This window comes from Leishmania donovani, chromosome 31 (assembly GCF_000227135.1).
Source record: "Leishmania donovani BPK282A1 complete genome, chromosome 31".
NCBI classification, from domain to species: domain Eukaryota; phylum Euglenozoa; class Kinetoplastea; order Trypanosomatida; family Trypanosomatidae; genus Leishmania; species Leishmania donovani.
Window position 1 is genome coordinate 214,165 of NC_018258.1, and position 16,797 is coordinate 230,961.

A 16,797-nucleotide genomic window follows, 5' to 3' on the forward strand; every position below is an offset into this window, starting at 1 on the left:
CCTCCATCCACTAACAGCTGCCGATCCTTTGGTCAACGAAAAAGAAAACTTCGCTTCTGCGAGTGGCAGCAGCGGCACAGGGAGGGAGAGAGAGAAAGAGGCAGCCCCGTGTCCGCACAACGCTCGATGCGCAAGAAACGCGAGGCGGAGGCGGAGGGAGGGGAGAAACAGACACAGACAGACGCACAGGAACGTACAGTGCTCAAGCAAAACTGCACTTCTGAGTGAAGCAATACGGCGACAGTGCGATCTGCTCTGCTGCCCGGCTCATGCACAGCACCCCCGTGCACGGTCTACGCACTGGCCGAGGGCCTACACGAAGAAGCTAAAGTACACGGTGGAAACGGTGCCAAAGACAATGGAAACAACACCGCAGATAAGCAGGAAGTAAGTGGCGAGGTAGTACCAGATACCCACCTTCTTGAGGTTCCAGCTGCCAGCGTACATGACAAACAACGCCGGGAATACAAACCCAATGAAGCCGCCAGAGAGAGCGCCGGCAAGTCCAAAGACGATGTTGATATCGGGTACGAACAAGCCGAGGATGAGAGCGCCGATGGCCATCGGCACACTCACCAGGGTGTGCTTCCAGTACGGCATCGTCTCCACGTCCCAGTGCATCACCTGGAACAGCGCCGTGCGGCAGGCGAGCATGTCCAGCGAGAATGAGGCGCACAGCTTTACGATGATGCCGGGAAAGACAACGAAGAAGATGGGGCTTTGGTAGGGGCTGTACCTTTCCAGGATGTTGCCCTTCAGAGAAGGCCCGAAATCTGCGTAGCCGAAGAAGCCAGTGAGGAAGTAGAGCGTTGCACAGATACTGCAGCTCAGGATGGCCTGAAGTGTGATCATGCGAGTTGTTCTCTCGGTGTTCTCGACGATAATACGGCCAACGTTCACCTGGCACAGGTAGCTGAAGCAGAAGATGGACAACCCCGAGACGGCTTCATTGCCGGGACGCACCATAACGAGGTCCTTGCGGATGCCGTCCTTCAACCCGTACACGATGGAGTGATAGATGGCGCAGATGACAAAAAACACAATCAAGAAGACACCGACGGCGGACATGTAGCGGAGGGAGTTGATCTTCTTGGGCAGCACCAGCGGCAGCATAAATAGCAACCAGACGCCGCTCATGATGCAGCGACGGCCGCTCTTCTCCTGCAGGAATGGTGGCACCTTAGGGTGCGCGAAGATCGGCTTGAGGATGTCGCCAATGGCGATGACGAAGCCCACCGAAGCACCGAAGCAGAGTATCCACATGAGCACGGCCGCAACGATGTCACCACCACGACCGAAGAGAGCGCGGGCAAGTCCCTCGAAGCTGTAGATGCCGGTCTTCTCCATGGCGTTAGACAACAACGTGATGGAGAGCACGGTAAGACTGGTTATGATCACGAGGTAAAACACCGCCATGATTATCCCCGATGTGTTGAAGGCGGACGGGATCGACATAATACCGGCACCAAGCGTCACACACGCCAGGTTGACTGCGCCAGAGAGCAGGCCACCGTGCGGGATGATGGCGTTGAAGATACGAGAGAAGATGTTTCGCCGCGCCCATCTTTTCGCACCCCTCACCTCGTCCGGTGCCTGAGAGCTTGGGAGTGGCTGGCCCTCGGTATCTCGGTCAACGCCGTTTTGCATAGGAAGATCTGGGCACTCGTAAAGGAGCTTCCGGCCGCCACCGCAGGAGAATTCATCGTCCACGTCCACCCATTTGGGGTCCATATCCCCCAGTGCTGCCGCAGGCGCTTCATGGCAATCGCTGCGACAATGTCCTTTCAGCTCCACCTCATCCTTGCCAAGCGTGTGGGACAGTGGCACACGGTTGCCAGGCATGTTAGGCGTGCGCGTGTGACTTTTCCGGTTGGATTAGCGTGCTAGCGCTGTATGGAGATGTCGAGCTTTCGAGAGAGGCAGCGAGGCGGTCACAGTTTTCCGGGTGGCACTTGAATGTCGGTAACGCCAGGGCAGGCAAAAAGAGGCGACGCGATAAGCAAGAGACAGTGCGAGCGAGTGATCCGATAGCGAACAACGAACCAACACACAAAAAAGGAAGGGTGCTAACCTCTTTACGTTTCTATATATATATATATATATATGTGTGTGCGTGGTTTGTGCCTTGACTGGTTCAGCACCGTAGTAGTGTACGATGGTAAGGAGGGGGTCGGTGGGTGGGAAGAACGGACGTTTTGGCCTACCAGTACGTCCGTTTCGTATTCACGGAAATGCTTGTGGCTGTGTAGTACAAGAGCAAGAGTGAGAGAGAGACACAAACATGTGGTGCTTCATGTTGTTTTAGATTTTGGCCGACTCGTTGTTCTCGCCGACAGAATGGCGGGCAACTGCGAAGAAGGGAAGGATAGAAAGAAAACCAAGCCGTAGTGAATCCTCCGCTGTGAGGGGTCCACAAAAACACACAGGAAAAACAAGCAAACAAGAGAGGATGCGCTGACGCTCACCGTGTTGTAAATGCCCCCCACCCACCCACCTACCCACCCACCAACCCCGCTCCTCCTCTTCCGCCTTTCCTCTTCCTTCGTGTCTGTGTCGCAGCTCCGAGGCGCGCACAGATGACGAATGCGTGTATGAGCCGTGCTCGCGATGGCGTGAGGCGACAGCGGGGTAGAGGGAGGAAGGGAAGGGAGGGACACACACACACACAAAATAGACCCAAACCAAATGGATCACCGTAGCGCCGTGTATGCCGTGGTGAGTTCGGAAAAGACGCAGACTCGGGAAACAAACAAGGAGAAAGACGAGAGAGAGGAGAGACAGCACAAAACAACCAACAACGTGTGCGTGCAATGAAAGGGAGCGGATGCGGAAGAAGGACCTCGTTTGTGTGCTGCGCTGTGGTGTTGTCTTTTTGGTAGGTGCATGTTCGTGTGTGTGCCATGGGATAAAGAGACACGTACACACATGTGCGTACAGGCATGGCCGCACGTACACTCAGGCGCAGAAGCCAGGCAGAAAGGGATGCGCAAGAGAGAGCCAACGGGTGAAGAGGGTCGCATAGGCCAACTTGGATGACGCCAACACAGCGGGGGTGCTGCACCCCGCTGGGCAGAATTCCCCGAGCCTCGCTAGCAAGACCGCAAACAGCATTCTGGTCGTACAAGAGAGAAACCAGGCGATGTGATGCGGGCTGGGCGAGGAAGGGAGGGACGCCCTCCCGTGGTGTCTCTGTCACCGGCGCCCAAAGCCTCATACGCGCATGGATGGGCCCCACACACATTCGTGCACTCTACCTTCGATTTGTTTGCGTTGGTGGTGCCCCCTCCGTGATACAGTCCTGATCTTGCATGCCATATATAGTGGTGGTGGTGGGGAGATTGTCCCCGTAATCGCGCATCCACTGCGCGTGTGTAATGCACCCTTGGAGATACGACACGCTTCTTCACTAAGTTAAAAAAGAGGGCCTGTGTAGAACGTCAGGCCCTCTTTGCAGAGGGAAGGCCTTAGGCTCGGCAGAATAAGGTGAGAGGCGCGACACGCATCCGCCCACTCCGCAACGACGGAGATGATATGCAGATATACACACACGGCCTTTGATCGTCTGTCTTTACACTGGATCGATCAACTTTACAGAAGAAAGTTAGAAGACGAAAGCGGTGGAAGGAAAAGAGGGGCACACGGGAAAAGAGACATGCCAGCGGTCCAGTTAAGCACAAACACGACGAGGTCACTGCCGCCGTGTCTGGCGGTACGATAGTGGGAGTCCGGGGTGGGGTAGGAAGCGACACGCTGAGCCACAGTTGCCTTGGTGTGGAGGAGAGAGAGAGAGAGAGAGAGCTGTTGGAGAAGACCGATATCATCGTGGCCAACGTCCACTGCCCACCCTCACTTCCGAAAAGAGAAAACGGGTAGCGTAAACGGACAGAAGACTGAAAAACGCGATGAGCCCGTGCCCAGCATTCACACACACGCAGCGATGCTGCACAGGGCGCATCGTCGTGAGCGTCAGCCAGCGCCACGAGTGAAAGGCACAGAGAGAGAAAGAGAGAAGACCGAAAAAGAAAAAAAAGTCATCGCCGACACGCGAAGGAAAAAAAAACGGAAAAGCGAAAGACGTCTCTGCTCAGCCTGGCGCTTCTACGTCACGCCCATTCGAGTAGCACCGTGCTTGTATGTCTGGAGAGAGACTCCCACGCTAACCATGCACCTCCGTATGCCTCGTGTTCTCCACATCCGCTCTCTCTCTTCCACATCTCATCTCGAAGGTTATCGTGGCTGCTTGACTAGAAGAGCGCAGTTCACGTCCATTCACCGCCGTTTTAGGGGGATCGCCCACATGCTTCACGAATGTACAGTTCATGGGAAGAGGGAAAGGGGAGACACACGCACGCTCAGCAGTACTCGGTGCGGGCCTACAAGAGAAGAAAACGACACGCAAAAAAATGAAAGTAAACACCCACGCTTCTGTTCCTTCCCACGTCTCCTCCCCCATGTGCGTCGCTTACGAGACGAAAGATCTCTGGGAGGTGCTGTAGATGGTGGTGACGGTGCCAAAGACCACTGAAACAACACCTCCGACGAGCAGCAGGTGCGTGGCCACGTAGTTCAGCAGGCCAACTTCGCGCAGGTTGAAGTCACCAGTGTACATATAGAACAGCGCTGGCATAATCATGCCGATGATGCCACCGCAAAAGGAGCCCAGCAGTCCCAGGACGGTGTTGACGGTCGGGATAAAGAGACCGCAAAGCAGCGCGGCTGTCGCCGGAACGGCCATGACGAGGCAGTGCTTCCAGTACGGCACCTCCTCCGGCGTCCAGCGAAAGAAGTGGTAGAGGGCGTCACGGAACGGGATCATATGGAGGGCGAAGGCAACGCAGATCTTGATGACGATGCCAATGTAGCCGACCGCCATGTAGGGCTCCTTGATGGGGTCGTACAGGGAGAGCACCGAGTCTCGCACTTTGGAGCCGAAATCCGCGTAGCCGAAGATGCCCGAGAGGATGTAGAGCAGCACGCACATGCCAGTGGCGATGGTTGTGTAGAGGGTAAAGTGGAGCACCGTCTTGTGCTGCATCTCAAAGAAGATGTCGTAGGCGTTCAGCTGCACCATCAAACTGAAGAGAAACACGCCGAGGCCCTCCAGCGCCTCGTTGCCAGTGCGCATCATGCGCATCTCGCTTCGAATCGATGGGTTGTGCAGCCCATGCGTGGCGGAGTGCCCAATCATGCATGCCACAAAGTACACAATGAAGAGCACACCAAAGGTGGACACGTAGCGCAACGAGTTCACCTTCTTGGGAAACACGAGCGGCAACATGAAGGTGAGCCACACCACCGACGTTATGATGCGGTTGCCCTGCTTTGTCTTCAGGAACGCAGGCGCGCTCGGGGCATTCAGGATGGGGCTCAGCAGCGTGCTCGTTGCGATGATGTACGCGACAGACCCACCGAAGCACTGGATGATGATGAGCACAGCGAGAAAGTAGTCGGCGCCGCGGCCGAGCAGCACACGCGCCGACTGGGCATAGGTCCGAAGCCCTGTCTTGACCATCACCTTCGCCAGAAGGTTCATGGAGTAGATTGTGCCAGCCGCAGCCAGGATGAGGTAGACGCAGGACATGATCACCCCGCTCAGGTTGAAGCCGGAGGGGATGGAGATGATGCCGGCACCGAGAGTGGCGGAGGCAAGGTTGAAGGTGGTGGCGAGGAAGCCGCCAAATGGCACGACCACGTTGAAGTAGAAACGCAGCACGTGAATCGCCTTGCGCAACGTCCCGGGCGGCTTTGGCGGATGCTGGTCAGCTTCGTCGCCCTCCTCCCCGCTTTCCAACACGCGTTTTAGGTGACTGCCCCCGTGCGTGTCATCGTTCTTGTGCAACCGATGCCCATCCAGAAGCACCTCCGACACGCCAAGCGGCTCCATGTCGATGTTAGACAAGTTGATGCTCATGCGGCGACTGTAGTCGTCCTCCTTGAGATTCTCACCGTTATCGTGCATCGACCGCGGCTGCGAAAAGACGGAAACACTGCGGGGGGCGGTTTCCTGCTGCTGATCATCCTCGCGCTGGTGCAGGCCTTGTGCATTGCTCACCAACGGCGCTCTGTCGGGGGGATTCGGCGTGCTCATGCTTGTGTCGTGGGAGAGAGAGAGACCAAAAAAAAAGTCGCGCGAGACGGTGCAGAAAAACAAGAGAAAATACGCCTATGCAGAGCAGGCGAGACGGATCGGAAGCAGAGGAAGCTCACAGCAGAAGCTGCATGTACAGCAGGATGTCGGTGTGCGGTGGGTGAGCGCGAGCGTGGCATGCAGCGAAGAGAGGGAGAAATGGAATAGGGCCAGAGGGAGGTGGAGAACAGAGCAGAGAGAGCATCATGCATGTGCTATCGGGGGCGGGGGGAGGGGCCACTGCCGACCTGGAAGTGTTTTTCAGGCACTCAAGAGGACGGCGCCGTGGCTGTCACACAGGACCCACGGTACAACAGGCATGGGTGCGCGAACGATGCGCGCCCGCCTCAACCATGCCTGCCTGGGCATCGTCTCTTCAGCGGAATGCAACGTCTCCTACATGCACTGCCGGTCCAAGGAAAGAGAGATGAAGAGAAGCAGCAAAGACACACACACACACACACACACACACCACTGCACAGGTGGAGACATACAGATACACCCGATTGCCCGCCTCGGGTATCTTGGCGCTCGTCTTCTGCTCGCAGTTCGGCGAAGAGGGCTTCCACATTTTGCTTCCGTTTTACGGGTGTTTGACCCCCTCGTCTTCGATTTCCACGCACACCTGCGGCTCACCTCTGATGTCTACACATCAACGTACTAGGCTTGTGCGCCACATTCTGAAAGGGGAATGGGCGAGGCCACGAGGAGCGTGGCCGCCGCCTCGCTGCAGACGGTCGCGAGGGAGAAACAAGGAGGGACAAGGTGAAGTTTCTTGTTCTCTTTGTGTTGCGTGTCTCTGCCGGTCCACGGACACGCGGTTGTGAGAGCTGACGTGTGTGCGCCTTCACACAGCGAAACAAGAAACAAGGTAAGTAACAAAAGGCATTGCAAGCGTGAAGGCTAGAGGCGCATAGAAGAGACAGAGACGGCGGGGCACAGAGAGGTTACGTATATGGCGGTAGGGCCCTCGGCCCTTCCGCTGCATCGCACACGGGGAGCCTCCTCCCCTCCCCCTCCACCCATCCAAAAAAAAAAGGCTCCTTGCTCTCCGCTCCTCCTCTACAACCGCCTGCGCCTGCCGTTGGTCCGACTTTATGTCGACTTTTCACACTGCCTTCTTGAGGCTCTTCGCCGACACCTCCGAGGGCAGCCCCTCGGCCTGGAAGGTGCCAAACACCCAGTCCCAGAGCATGATGTACTGCCCAAAGTTGACGCGCGGCTGCCGGTGGTGGTAGTCGTGTGCCTTCACGTTGAACAAGTACGGAATGTGTAAGTCCACGCGGGTGTGGTTCAGGCTGGCGAGAGTGCCGCCAAGAAAGATGAAGATGATAGCCGTCAGTGCGTGCACCTGGCCCACGGGCGTCAAGCGTGTCAGCAGGTACAGCGCCAGCAGGTGCAGGTACTCGCCCGAGACGTACTCGATTGGGTTATCATTGATGGCGTCGGTGTTGCCGCGAAAGGGAGACATCTGCCGATGATGATGCTTGTGAATGAGGGAGTAGATGGGGGGCCAGTGAAGGGTCCAGTGGAACAGTGTGTAGAAGAAGTCGTAGAGAATGAAGAGCGCCGGCAGGTGTACCGGCAGCCACAGCACCGACCGCACCACGGCAGGGCCGTCCAGGAAGTCGGGTGACATGCGGCTCACCTCTGTGTTGCGGATGAACTGGTACGTGTGGTACACGAAGACGGCGGTCACCGCCTTGGCAAAACCAACGTACAACTTGTCCTTCACCGTCAGCTTCTCTAGAGGCTTCACACGCTCGGGAATGCGCCCCTTCACCACCGCCGCGATGACAGGGATGACGACGCTGCTGTACACACCGAAGCTCACAAAGATGATTCCCAGAAACGCGGCCTGGATGCCGTACTTCTGCGCCGGCGTCAGCGCCTCCATGTCGAAGGAGGCCATCTTGGCGTAGAGAGGCTCCATGGCGTAGAGGTTGGTGTGTGAGTGAGCCTCTAGTCGCTTCTATCGAAGGAGAGGGAGGAGGAGGGGGGGGGTGTAAGCGAGAAGCGTCCTCGAGAGGCACACGCACACGCAGAGAGAGAGAGAGAGGCTGGCTGCTGCGTAATGCGAGTGACTATGTTTGCCGCGTTTTCTTTTTTCCTGAGCAGGAAGCGCTTCTCTGGCGCACGATGAACAGAGGGTGGATGCAGGGGGAGGAAAGGACTGGGATGGAGAAGAGGCGACGCGGGAGGAGATGTGCAGCCAGAGACGGGGTGGCATGAACACTGCCGGTGTCTCTCTCTCCCCGTGTAGCGGAGGATTCACAACAGGCGGCGGCACAAGCATCCTTTGATCCTTCATCTTCGCCTAACAAGGGAGAGAGCGAGGGACGCCTTCATTATTAGTATGGCGTTTTCTTTGTTCTTGAGCTACGCTGCCGTGGAGAGGAGCGTCATCGACTCGTTGCCTCTCGTATGCATGTGCACACGTGTACAGGTAGGCACCGCCACCAAGCCCAATGTAAACAGCCGTCCTTGTGACGCCTTTGAGGCTCACAAGTCATCCCGAAACTCAGCGGTAAGGTTCTCCTCATGAGACGACGGCGGCGAAACCTCTTGCACAGTTTCTGCTGGGGCTGGGGAGTCCATCGCCACGGGCTCTTCTGCCTCGTAAGGTGCTGGCGGCGAGACATGCACCTCTGAAAGAGGCGGCGCGGCAGTGGTCACTGGCCCAGTCGCCGAGGCGACAGTGCTTTGGGGAGGAGATGCGCGGCTGTCGTGGGTGCAGAGCCGATGTCTGCGATACACCGTCGGCTTTGGCACAACGCTAATGAGCAGCAACACGCAGCCCGTCACCGCGATGATGGACGCCATCACAAGCACTTGCTTGAGAAAGGCCCACATTGGCTGTAGCACCGTGCGCCACAGGATGGGCATGCCCGGCACGAACCTTAGCGTCCACGGAACACGCGCCGCCTCGGCCACATAGGAGACGCGATCGAGTTCGTGCATGTGGGCCTGACCCTTGGCCACGCCATCCGACAAAAGGTCGGCGGCGGACTTCATCTTCGCCTTCTCCTGCTCCATCAGCGCGCTCATCTGCAGAGCGCCGTCTTTCATCTGGTGAATGGCTTGCTGGATGTCCTCCATGATGCGGTCCTCTGCGGTGATGGCGGCACCGACAGCAGAGGACGTGCCGAACGGATACCCCGCAAAGGACGCCGCAGCGCTGGTTCTTCTCTCCCTGAAACCGGGTTCCTCTTTCGTCTGGGCTACGCTCCCTCGCACCAGTGACGAGTCCTGCACGTCAGCTCCAGCAGGAGAGGCGCCTTCGATGAAGTGCACTGCAGCCGGCGGAATGCACGCTGCATGAGGCGGCACAACATCCACGTAGATGTGGCACTTCCTACTGAAGGAGGTCGCAGCGACAGCGGTGAGGCCGCACTCGAGCGTACGAGGGGCAGTGCCCACACAACTGACAGGGAGATGCGCAAGTGTGGGGGTTTGCGAGAGATACTGCGCCAGAAGCCGCTGTGCAGCGTCGGCATCCTGCAGAAGGTGGGTGAGACGCCCTGGCAGCTCTTGCCGGTAGTACGCCCGCAGGGGAGAAGTCACATCGTCGTCTGCTGGCTCCGCCGTCTCTTGCGTGTTTCCAGTCTTAGTGAGCGATGCCTCTGCGACACGTTTCTCGAGCCGTCTGGCTTCGCGAAGAAGCTCCCCGAGACGCCGAACGCAAGAAGTACTGGCACGGCCACCTTTGTGATGGGATGGAGAAGAGCCTCCTGTCGAGGATGACATTAACAGCTCTACTTGCTTCACACATCGACCGAGACGGTGATGCAAGGCGTAGATGTCCGCAGCGAAGTGCTTTTCCGCATTATCCGATAGCAGGTGTGGCGGCGCAGATGCCTCTGAGGCTGTGAAACCCATGCTCTGAGTAGTGTGTGGGAAGGAGGAGGCGTACGTGGTCTGCCTATCAAGCGTCTAATACTGTACAGTTGCCTGTGCAGGAGCGGGGAGAAAACAGAGGAGGTGAGGAGAGCAAGGCGCACCAGTTTCCGAGAGATACACAGAAGGGGGGAGGGAAAGATAGAGATAGCTCGTGCATTGATGATGAGCATGCAAGTCTCGAGCACTCCACGGACATAGCGGCGAGCCGCAGCAGCATGTGGATGTTTGTTTTACTTCCCGCCTCGACATCTCATCACGGCGGCCTCACCACACCGTGCCCACCTTCTTTAGCGAGAACAGAGCAGTTTGAGGGGCCGGAGGCAGGGGCAGGAGCAGGGGGCTGCGCCACTTCGCCTCTTCCTCTTCACACAAACGCATACGGCACTGACTGCTGCCCACACCGTGTTCGGTTGCCGAATTCGTTCGGGAGAGCCTCGCCATTCTCCCACCTTCACGGCGGCACTTCTCACCTCTCTTCGACCATGGTCGTCTCCATCTCTGCAGTGTAGGCGGTCGTCAAGTATCGCGCGTAGCTCATCACCGCCTTGAGAGCCTCGCGATTCTTTTCAGCTTGCAGCACCGCCACACAGCCCACCTTGCTGCCCTTCGCGTACAGCGCGTAGGAGAGTCGTTGGCGTGACAGGCAGGACACGCAGAGGGGCGGCGCTCGGGTGCTGTGGCCGTTGAAGCGTGCGACGGTGTCCCGCTCGGCAGGACCGGTAACTCCGCAGAGCTGCTGCACAAGCTGAACAGCTTCGTGCAGCGTCTGGAACGCCTTCTTCCGTGTTGATTTGCTTGCTGGACGCGCAGAGGGCGAGGCCGTCCGATGAACACCAGGCGCGGTGACTGAGGGCTGAGGTGGTGGTGGTGGTGGTGCCGAGACGGGAACCTCGACCGCTTCGACATCTGTCGCCAGTAGAACAAGCCGCACGCGCCCCGCCTTTAGACACTTCAGCACCTCCTGAAAGCCCACAACGTATCGCTGCCTCGCCTTGAACTGCAGCGGCTGCTTCTGCTTCAAGTCGCGTTGCTCCTTGTAGAGACCCTGCAGCAGCGTGAAGCAGAGGTCATCAAGCGCGTCGGTGAGTACGTTCGTGCAGTAGGCTGCAGCGAAGAGCGAGGACTTCATTGCACGCTGTGACCGCGAAAGCGCCGTGCTCGGCGGCGACGAAGACGGGGCGGGGATCATTGTTTTGCATGCGTCGGGCAAGGTGTCGAGGTCTGCTACGTCGCCATTCATGAAGTGACGCACTACCGCTTGAAGGTGCGCTTCGGCGCGCAGCTGTGGGTAGCGGCCGGTGCGCTGATCCACCCACGCGCTGCGCGGGTGTTGGCCCACACCCAGCCATGTCGAGGGTGGGTGAAAGCTCCGGTACGTATACGGCAGCGCAGCGTCGCCGGAAGAAACCGTTGTGCGCGTCTCTTGCACATCCGTACCAGTTGTATCAGACAGTGCTCGACTGACTCTACCCACATCGCTTCTCAAGGGGCCTTGTAGCGCACGGGCCTTCAACTCACGCCGCAGCCGCAGCTGGCAAGCGTGAATGCGCCTCTTCAGCCTCCCCGCCTGCCTGTATCGGCGACCCTTCATGGCCGCGTCCAGACTTGCGTAGAGTGAGTTCATCGCCGCCACGGCGCACTTGACGGCTGCCTGGGAATAGAGACACTCCCTGCGCGTGCCCACGTGAGCACAGGGGTCACCGTCACTCTCTCCGTCACTGGCCCACTCCTTTGTAGAGGATGAGGGGCTGGAGAGAACCGGAGAAGCCTCGAAGTGCTCCAGTTGTGGAACTGCACCAGCGCTGATGTGCGACTCTGCTGCCGGCAAGCAGTCCAGCACCCACTGCCGCTGCGCGTGGATGCCGCGCTTCAGTTTCGTGAAGCGTGCGCGGTGGTTGAAGGGGGTCACGGCGTTGGGATTTGACTTTTTGTTTTTGATCCTCAGCTGATGCACCTTGCCTCCGCTTCTCGCGGCAGTGTGACGTGGCTGCGACATGCTCGCCTTGTGGAGGAGGGAGGAACACGTCTGCAGCGGCTGCGCAGTCGCCGGTGTCGACGTCAATGGAGGCGCCTTCATCGTCTTCTTGTGGATGAGCTGTTCCTGCTGTCTGGACCGCTCCAGCGACGCTTTCTGAGGGCGGGGCATGTCTCTCCATCACCGAATGGCCGTGCAGCTTGGTGTTTGAGGGCAAGGTAAGTGGTGCAGGGAGCACCACGTGAGGAGGCGGGGAGGAGGATGGGTGATAAAGATGCGCCCACACACACGAGAAGTTCTGGAGGGAAAGTCGGAGACGGCGGTGCACAGAGGGATAAGGTATTTGCGTGAGCTGTGCCGCGCCATAGTGCTACAACATCATGGGAGTCGCGCCTCTCGCCTCCCTTGCTAAGGATGGGAAACAAGGAGAAGTCAAACTCGTGCCGTGTCATGACACGCTCGCACGCGCGCACGTTACGTTGCTGCTGCACCCTGTGCTCTCATTCGTTTTGTCTCCTATGATCCGGTGCCTGTGACCGCGACGCGCGCACACACGCACCTCCCCCCCTCCTGTTATCCCCCTGCTCGGTACTGCCCTTCTGCCGCTGTGGGCGTTCTCAGTCGTCAAAACGCCAGGTCAGCCCGCACCTCAGGTGCTGGAACGTCTCCACCGGCGACACACGCAGGAACGGCATGCCGCCCGCTGCCGTTGCGGGCTCAGCGGCGGAGGAGTCAGCATTCGAGAACCCGCTTTGCAGCCCCCACCCAAACCCGGCGCTTCCATTCACGCCTTTGCCGCTCGCTGCCTCGCCAGCGCGGGGCTGGAAGGCGGCAAACCAGCTCAACGAGCACTCGAACTTGCGAGGGACAATTTCGTTGAAGGGGGTGACGGCGAGACGAGGTATCTGCGAGGCGAAGGAGAAGCCGACAGAGGCGCGCGGGTAGTCGCTCACGCTGTCCACCATGCAAGCGTTGGCGAAGGCCGTCAGCGAGGTGCCCCTCCACCGGCTCCCAGCTGTCGGCGTCGAGTCTTCCGCGTTTCCTTCATCCATCCCCGTCCTGTTCTCTTTGGCGCCACCGGAGCTGTCGTTCTCTTGTAGTGGCGGTGCCGCAGCGCCGCGGCTCCTCTTCACGCGTGCGTTGTTTCCCGTCTGCATTCCTCCATTCAGCGTCAGCTCCGCTGAGACCAGCGAGTACCACCGCCGTGCGTGATGGAGGCCGTTGTAGTCGTTCTTGAAGCCACGTACGAGAGCGGCGTCCCACCGAGGCCCCTGAGTCGCCCAGAAGTACGGGTGCGTGCAAACTCGCTCCATCCAAGAGCCGCTTGCCTCGGCCGAAGATGGAGTAGTGTTCGCCAACTCCAAGCCTGTGCCCTCGGTGGCCACCGATGGCGGAGCCACAACAGCACCCGCCTCCAGTGGCACAACCGCGGCAGACTGGTTGCGCAGCGTCAGCGTCCACCGCGAAGACAGAGGCACCTGCACCCACGACTCCGAGCACAATTTGCCAAAGATGGTCAGGAGAGATGACTGCGCGGAGGCTGACTTCGCCGATTCTGCGCCGTTTGTGCAACCGCCCATGTGACACAGCTCCACTCCCGGCCCGCCTGACCAGCGCATGCGATAGAGACCGCGTGGCGCATCGTCGAGCGAGTGCGAGCCAGTCGCTCCGTCAGATTCGCTCGTGAAGACTCTGGCTGCAGCAGGTCGCACCCAACGCTGCCAGATCCCGGGCAGCGCAAAGTGCTGCACACTGCTGTCGTAGACGTCCTCGATACGCAGCTGGAATAATGCATCGTCTGGGCCCGCTGACGCCATCGCCTTCTTGGAATACTTCTTTGAAATGGAGGAGGGTGCGGAGACTGCGCGCTGGTGCTTCATGCCACTGTGCAGCACCGTGGCGCGGGTCGCGGAAATGAGGGTGCTGTGGCGTGGGTTGCCTTGGCTCGTCTTGACGGAGACCAAGTCCTCCAGCAGCGTCACCCGCTGCACCTTCGCCCTTTCAGGTGCATACTGACGCTCCGTGCGGGCCTGCTGGTGAGCGACAGAGACTTCCACCGTGTCCGCCCAGTTGCAGTGCTCTGGTGCCGTCGCCGGGTTGATGAGCGCATAGGTGAGGCTGTGATGCAGCCCCCCCCGCGTCGCTGATTCATCGCTCGGTTCATCACAAGTTGCACGCGCCGGCCCTGCGGCTCCCGCAGCCGGGTTGTTTTCTTCCACCTCCCAGCTCGCGCTGCCGCGCACGTAGTACGGCACACTCTGCGGGCTTTCCAGCGACTTGCCAGGAGCGCTGGAGAGCGCTTTTGGGTCACGCGTATCCACGACGGGGTGCCCCGACTGCGGAAATATGAGGAAGCGCGCCTGATCGATGCGGCTTGGCGCGCTCACATAGCCTCCCAGGAGTGGTCGCCAGCTGCGTGGGATCCACCGCTCTGCCCCGGCGGACGAGCTGGGAGTTTCGTGGTCGACGTTTTCCTCGCCCAGAACGCGGCACCAGTATGCCTGCTTCTCCTTCCGGACGGCATTTTCCAGCAGATCCTCCACTTTTGGCGTGGGGCCACCGCTGGTGGCCACTATGGCAGCCGCGGAGCTGTCCTTTGCCTTGCGCGTTTCCTTCTTGGCGCGCCTCCTCGCCTCACTATCCGCCCGGGTGCTGATGACGAGGGTGCAGGGCCCTTTCGCTCCGTTTGTGGTGTGCTCCGCACCGTTCGAGGAATACTGCTTTGCGCGATGCATCTCGACCGCCGTGGCTGGCGTGCCAGCATTCCTGCCAGGATCATGCCGGTAGCTGGCGTTCAGAGGATGAATCGGGTGCGACGGGAAGGAAAAGGCCCGCCAACGCAGCTCATCGCAGGCCACTACGTCGTTCTCGAGGCGCTGCAGGAGGGCTGAATCAATGCGCAGCTGCTTTCCTTTCGAGCCTGCAGAAGACGTCTCCACTACAGGCTTGATGTTGGCGTACTTGCGCTGCAGCCAGGAAAAGCACGCATCACGTGGCACATCTACGTAGCCAATATCGAGCTGTAATGGAATTGTGCCCGAGTCCTCTTGAGCACCAGCCGCATCCATGACCGCTGTCGTGCTCAGCGCCGATTATTGCAGCTGTGATGCCTGAGCATGAGCGAAAAGAAAAGAGGTGATTAAGACGCCTTCCTCCACACTTATGCTTGAGCGTGTAGTCCTGTGCTGTGCGGTAGAGAGAGAGAGGCGGGAGCACGTGGGTGTCATGTGCAGGGTGGGGCGAAGCAGCGCTTTTCTGCGCACGGCTACCCCCCCCCCTCTTTTTGCGGTTTCTCATCATCACATATCTCGCGGCTCTCCCGTCAGCGCACCCGCGGGGGCACGAGGCGGAGTCACGATTTACACAACTGTGGAGAAAGAAGGGGCAGAGCGACAGAGAGAGGCGTGTGCCCACGCCCACCGCTCCTGTTCTTCGCCCTCCTTTGGGGGCTTTTCACCTTCCTTCATCTCTGGATCGTCCATTTCTTTCGCCTCCTTTGAACAGCCGAACAAACACACCAAGCACACCACGATGCCAACACGCCAAGTGGACCTCGAGCCGGCGACGATATCTTCGCCAGCACAGGATCGCTCGCTAGGCATACGCTCTCCGTGCCATGCCATGCAGTTCGGTGAGGCGTGCCGTGGCCGTTGCCTCGACGGAAGTCAAGCCGAGTCTTTCGGCCTTCTCTTTGATGAACACCCACACAACCGGAGAGGTGCGCACTGCCTCCAGCGGTGTCCGCTCCACCAGCGCCGTGAACGTTTGTAAATCCTCGCGAGTAAGAAGCTCGGCACGGGGTTGGCGAATAACAAGACTGTTCGTTGCCTCCTCCACCACCACCTCGCCCTCTTTACCGAGCTTCTCTAGTAGGCTGCGGCTGAGAAAGAGCCGTGGCGCGTCTTGCAGAGCACCTGGGCACGCTTTGGCAAACAAGTCCACCGCCTGAAGAAGCTCGAGAGCAGACACCTTGGTGAGCTCGTTGCGGAAGTCCACCTGCAGCGGACCAGGCAGTGGTCTGTAGCGGCAGTGGGTATTCCAGTCGTTTGTAAGGAGAATCTTGTTGAACGTCTCGCGCACGTCGATGTCCAGCTGGCCGTAGTACGCCTCCTCGGCCTCCTCATCGTCGGTGGCGCTGCCTCTGCCGCCCCTATCCTCCGCCGCCGCTTCTGGAGAGCGCTTGGCTTGCAGCACCACATCCCGTCGCTTCCGCATTAGCTGCTCCAACGCCCCCGATACATCTGGAATTTGGTGCCGCTCGCACAGCTCCAGAAACGCATCCACCTGCGTCAGTGACACAACGCACAGCTCCATCAGATGCGCGAGGCGCTTTGCAAAGTCCTCCGTCAGCTCCAGCAGCGGGGTGAGGGACTCGAGCGGGATCTCATCCCGCTTCTGAAAGCAGCCGATCAGCTTCACCACGTTGCACATGTCTCGCGGACGCGGCACAACCGTGACTGTGCCGCGTGGCCGCGGAGCTGCGCTCCGCTCGGCGCTGCTCGGAGCCACCTCTTCCATCGTGTAGGTGCTTGTCGAGCTCCCAAGGTAGTCCTTGCATATCTGGAGGACGCGATCCAGTTGAGTAGGCACGGGGGTGTCATCCTGAGAGATGAGCCGCAGCAACTCCATCGCATCCACGCGTGTCAGCTTGCCGGCTGGCGCGAGCACATCGCACACCCGCCCCACCAGCGCGTCCACGAGAGCGCGATCGGTTGACCTGAACACACGCGTCGTGCTCACCAGCCGAGTGAAGCTTGGTGGTGGGAAGTACGGTAGCATCGGCAAGATGACCGGC

General features: G+C 59.2%; 6 protein-coding genes across 6 annotated transcripts; all 6 read right to left on the bottom strand.

Moving 5' to 3' along the window:
• Nucleotides 1-312: 312 nt before the first annotated feature.
• LDBPK_310600 (amino acid transporter aATP11, putative) lies at nt 313-1,842 on the bottom strand (the record flags this gene model as incomplete). The annotated part of the gene is made up of 1 exon (XM_003863102.1): nt 313-1,842. The coding sequence occupies one exon, from the start codon at nt 1,840-1,842 to the stop codon at nt 313-315; it is 1,530 nt and encodes a 509-aa protein (XP_003863150.1).
• Nucleotides 1,843-4,462: 2,620 nt separating this feature from the next.
• LDBPK_310610 (amino acid transporter aATP11, putative) lies at nt 4,463-6,088 on the bottom strand (the record flags this gene model as incomplete). Its single annotated transcript, XM_003863103.1, has 1 exon — nt 4,463-6,088. One exon carries the CDS (start codon nt 6,086-6,088, stop codon nt 4,463-4,465), a length of 1,626 nt encoding a protein of 541 aa, XP_003863151.1.
• A 1,147-nt stretch (nt 6,089-7,235) lies between these two features.
• On the bottom strand, nt 7,236-8,060 carry LDBPK_310620 (C-5 sterol desaturase, putative; the record flags this gene model as incomplete). Its single annotated transcript, XM_003863104.1, has 1 exon — nt 7,236-8,060. One exon carries the CDS (start codon nt 8,058-8,060, stop codon nt 7,236-7,238), a length of 825 nt encoding a protein of 274 aa, XP_003863152.1.
• Nucleotides 8,061-8,629: 569 nt separating this feature from the next.
• LDBPK_310630 (hypothetical protein, conserved) lies at nt 8,630-10,006 on the bottom strand (the record flags this gene model as incomplete). The annotated part of the gene is made up of 1 exon (XM_003863105.1): nt 8,630-10,006. The coding sequence occupies one exon, from the start codon at nt 10,004-10,006 to the stop codon at nt 8,630-8,632; it is 1,377 nt and encodes a 458-aa protein (XP_003863153.1).
• Nucleotides 10,007-10,493: 487 nt separating this feature from the next.
• LDBPK_310640 (hypothetical protein, conserved) lies at nt 10,494-12,173 on the bottom strand (the record flags this gene model as incomplete). Its single annotated transcript, XM_003863106.1, has 1 exon — nt 10,494-12,173. One exon carries the CDS (start codon nt 12,171-12,173, stop codon nt 10,494-10,496), a length of 1,680 nt encoding a protein of 559 aa, XP_003863154.1.
• A 446-nt stretch (nt 12,174-12,619) lies between these two features.
• On the bottom strand, nt 12,620-15,070 carry LDBPK_310650 (hypothetical protein, conserved; the record flags this gene model as incomplete). Its single annotated transcript, XM_003863107.1, has 1 exon — nt 12,620-15,070. One exon carries the CDS (start codon nt 15,068-15,070, stop codon nt 12,620-12,622), a length of 2,451 nt encoding a protein of 816 aa, XP_003863155.1.
• Nucleotides 15,071-16,797: the final 1,727 nt, after the last annotated feature.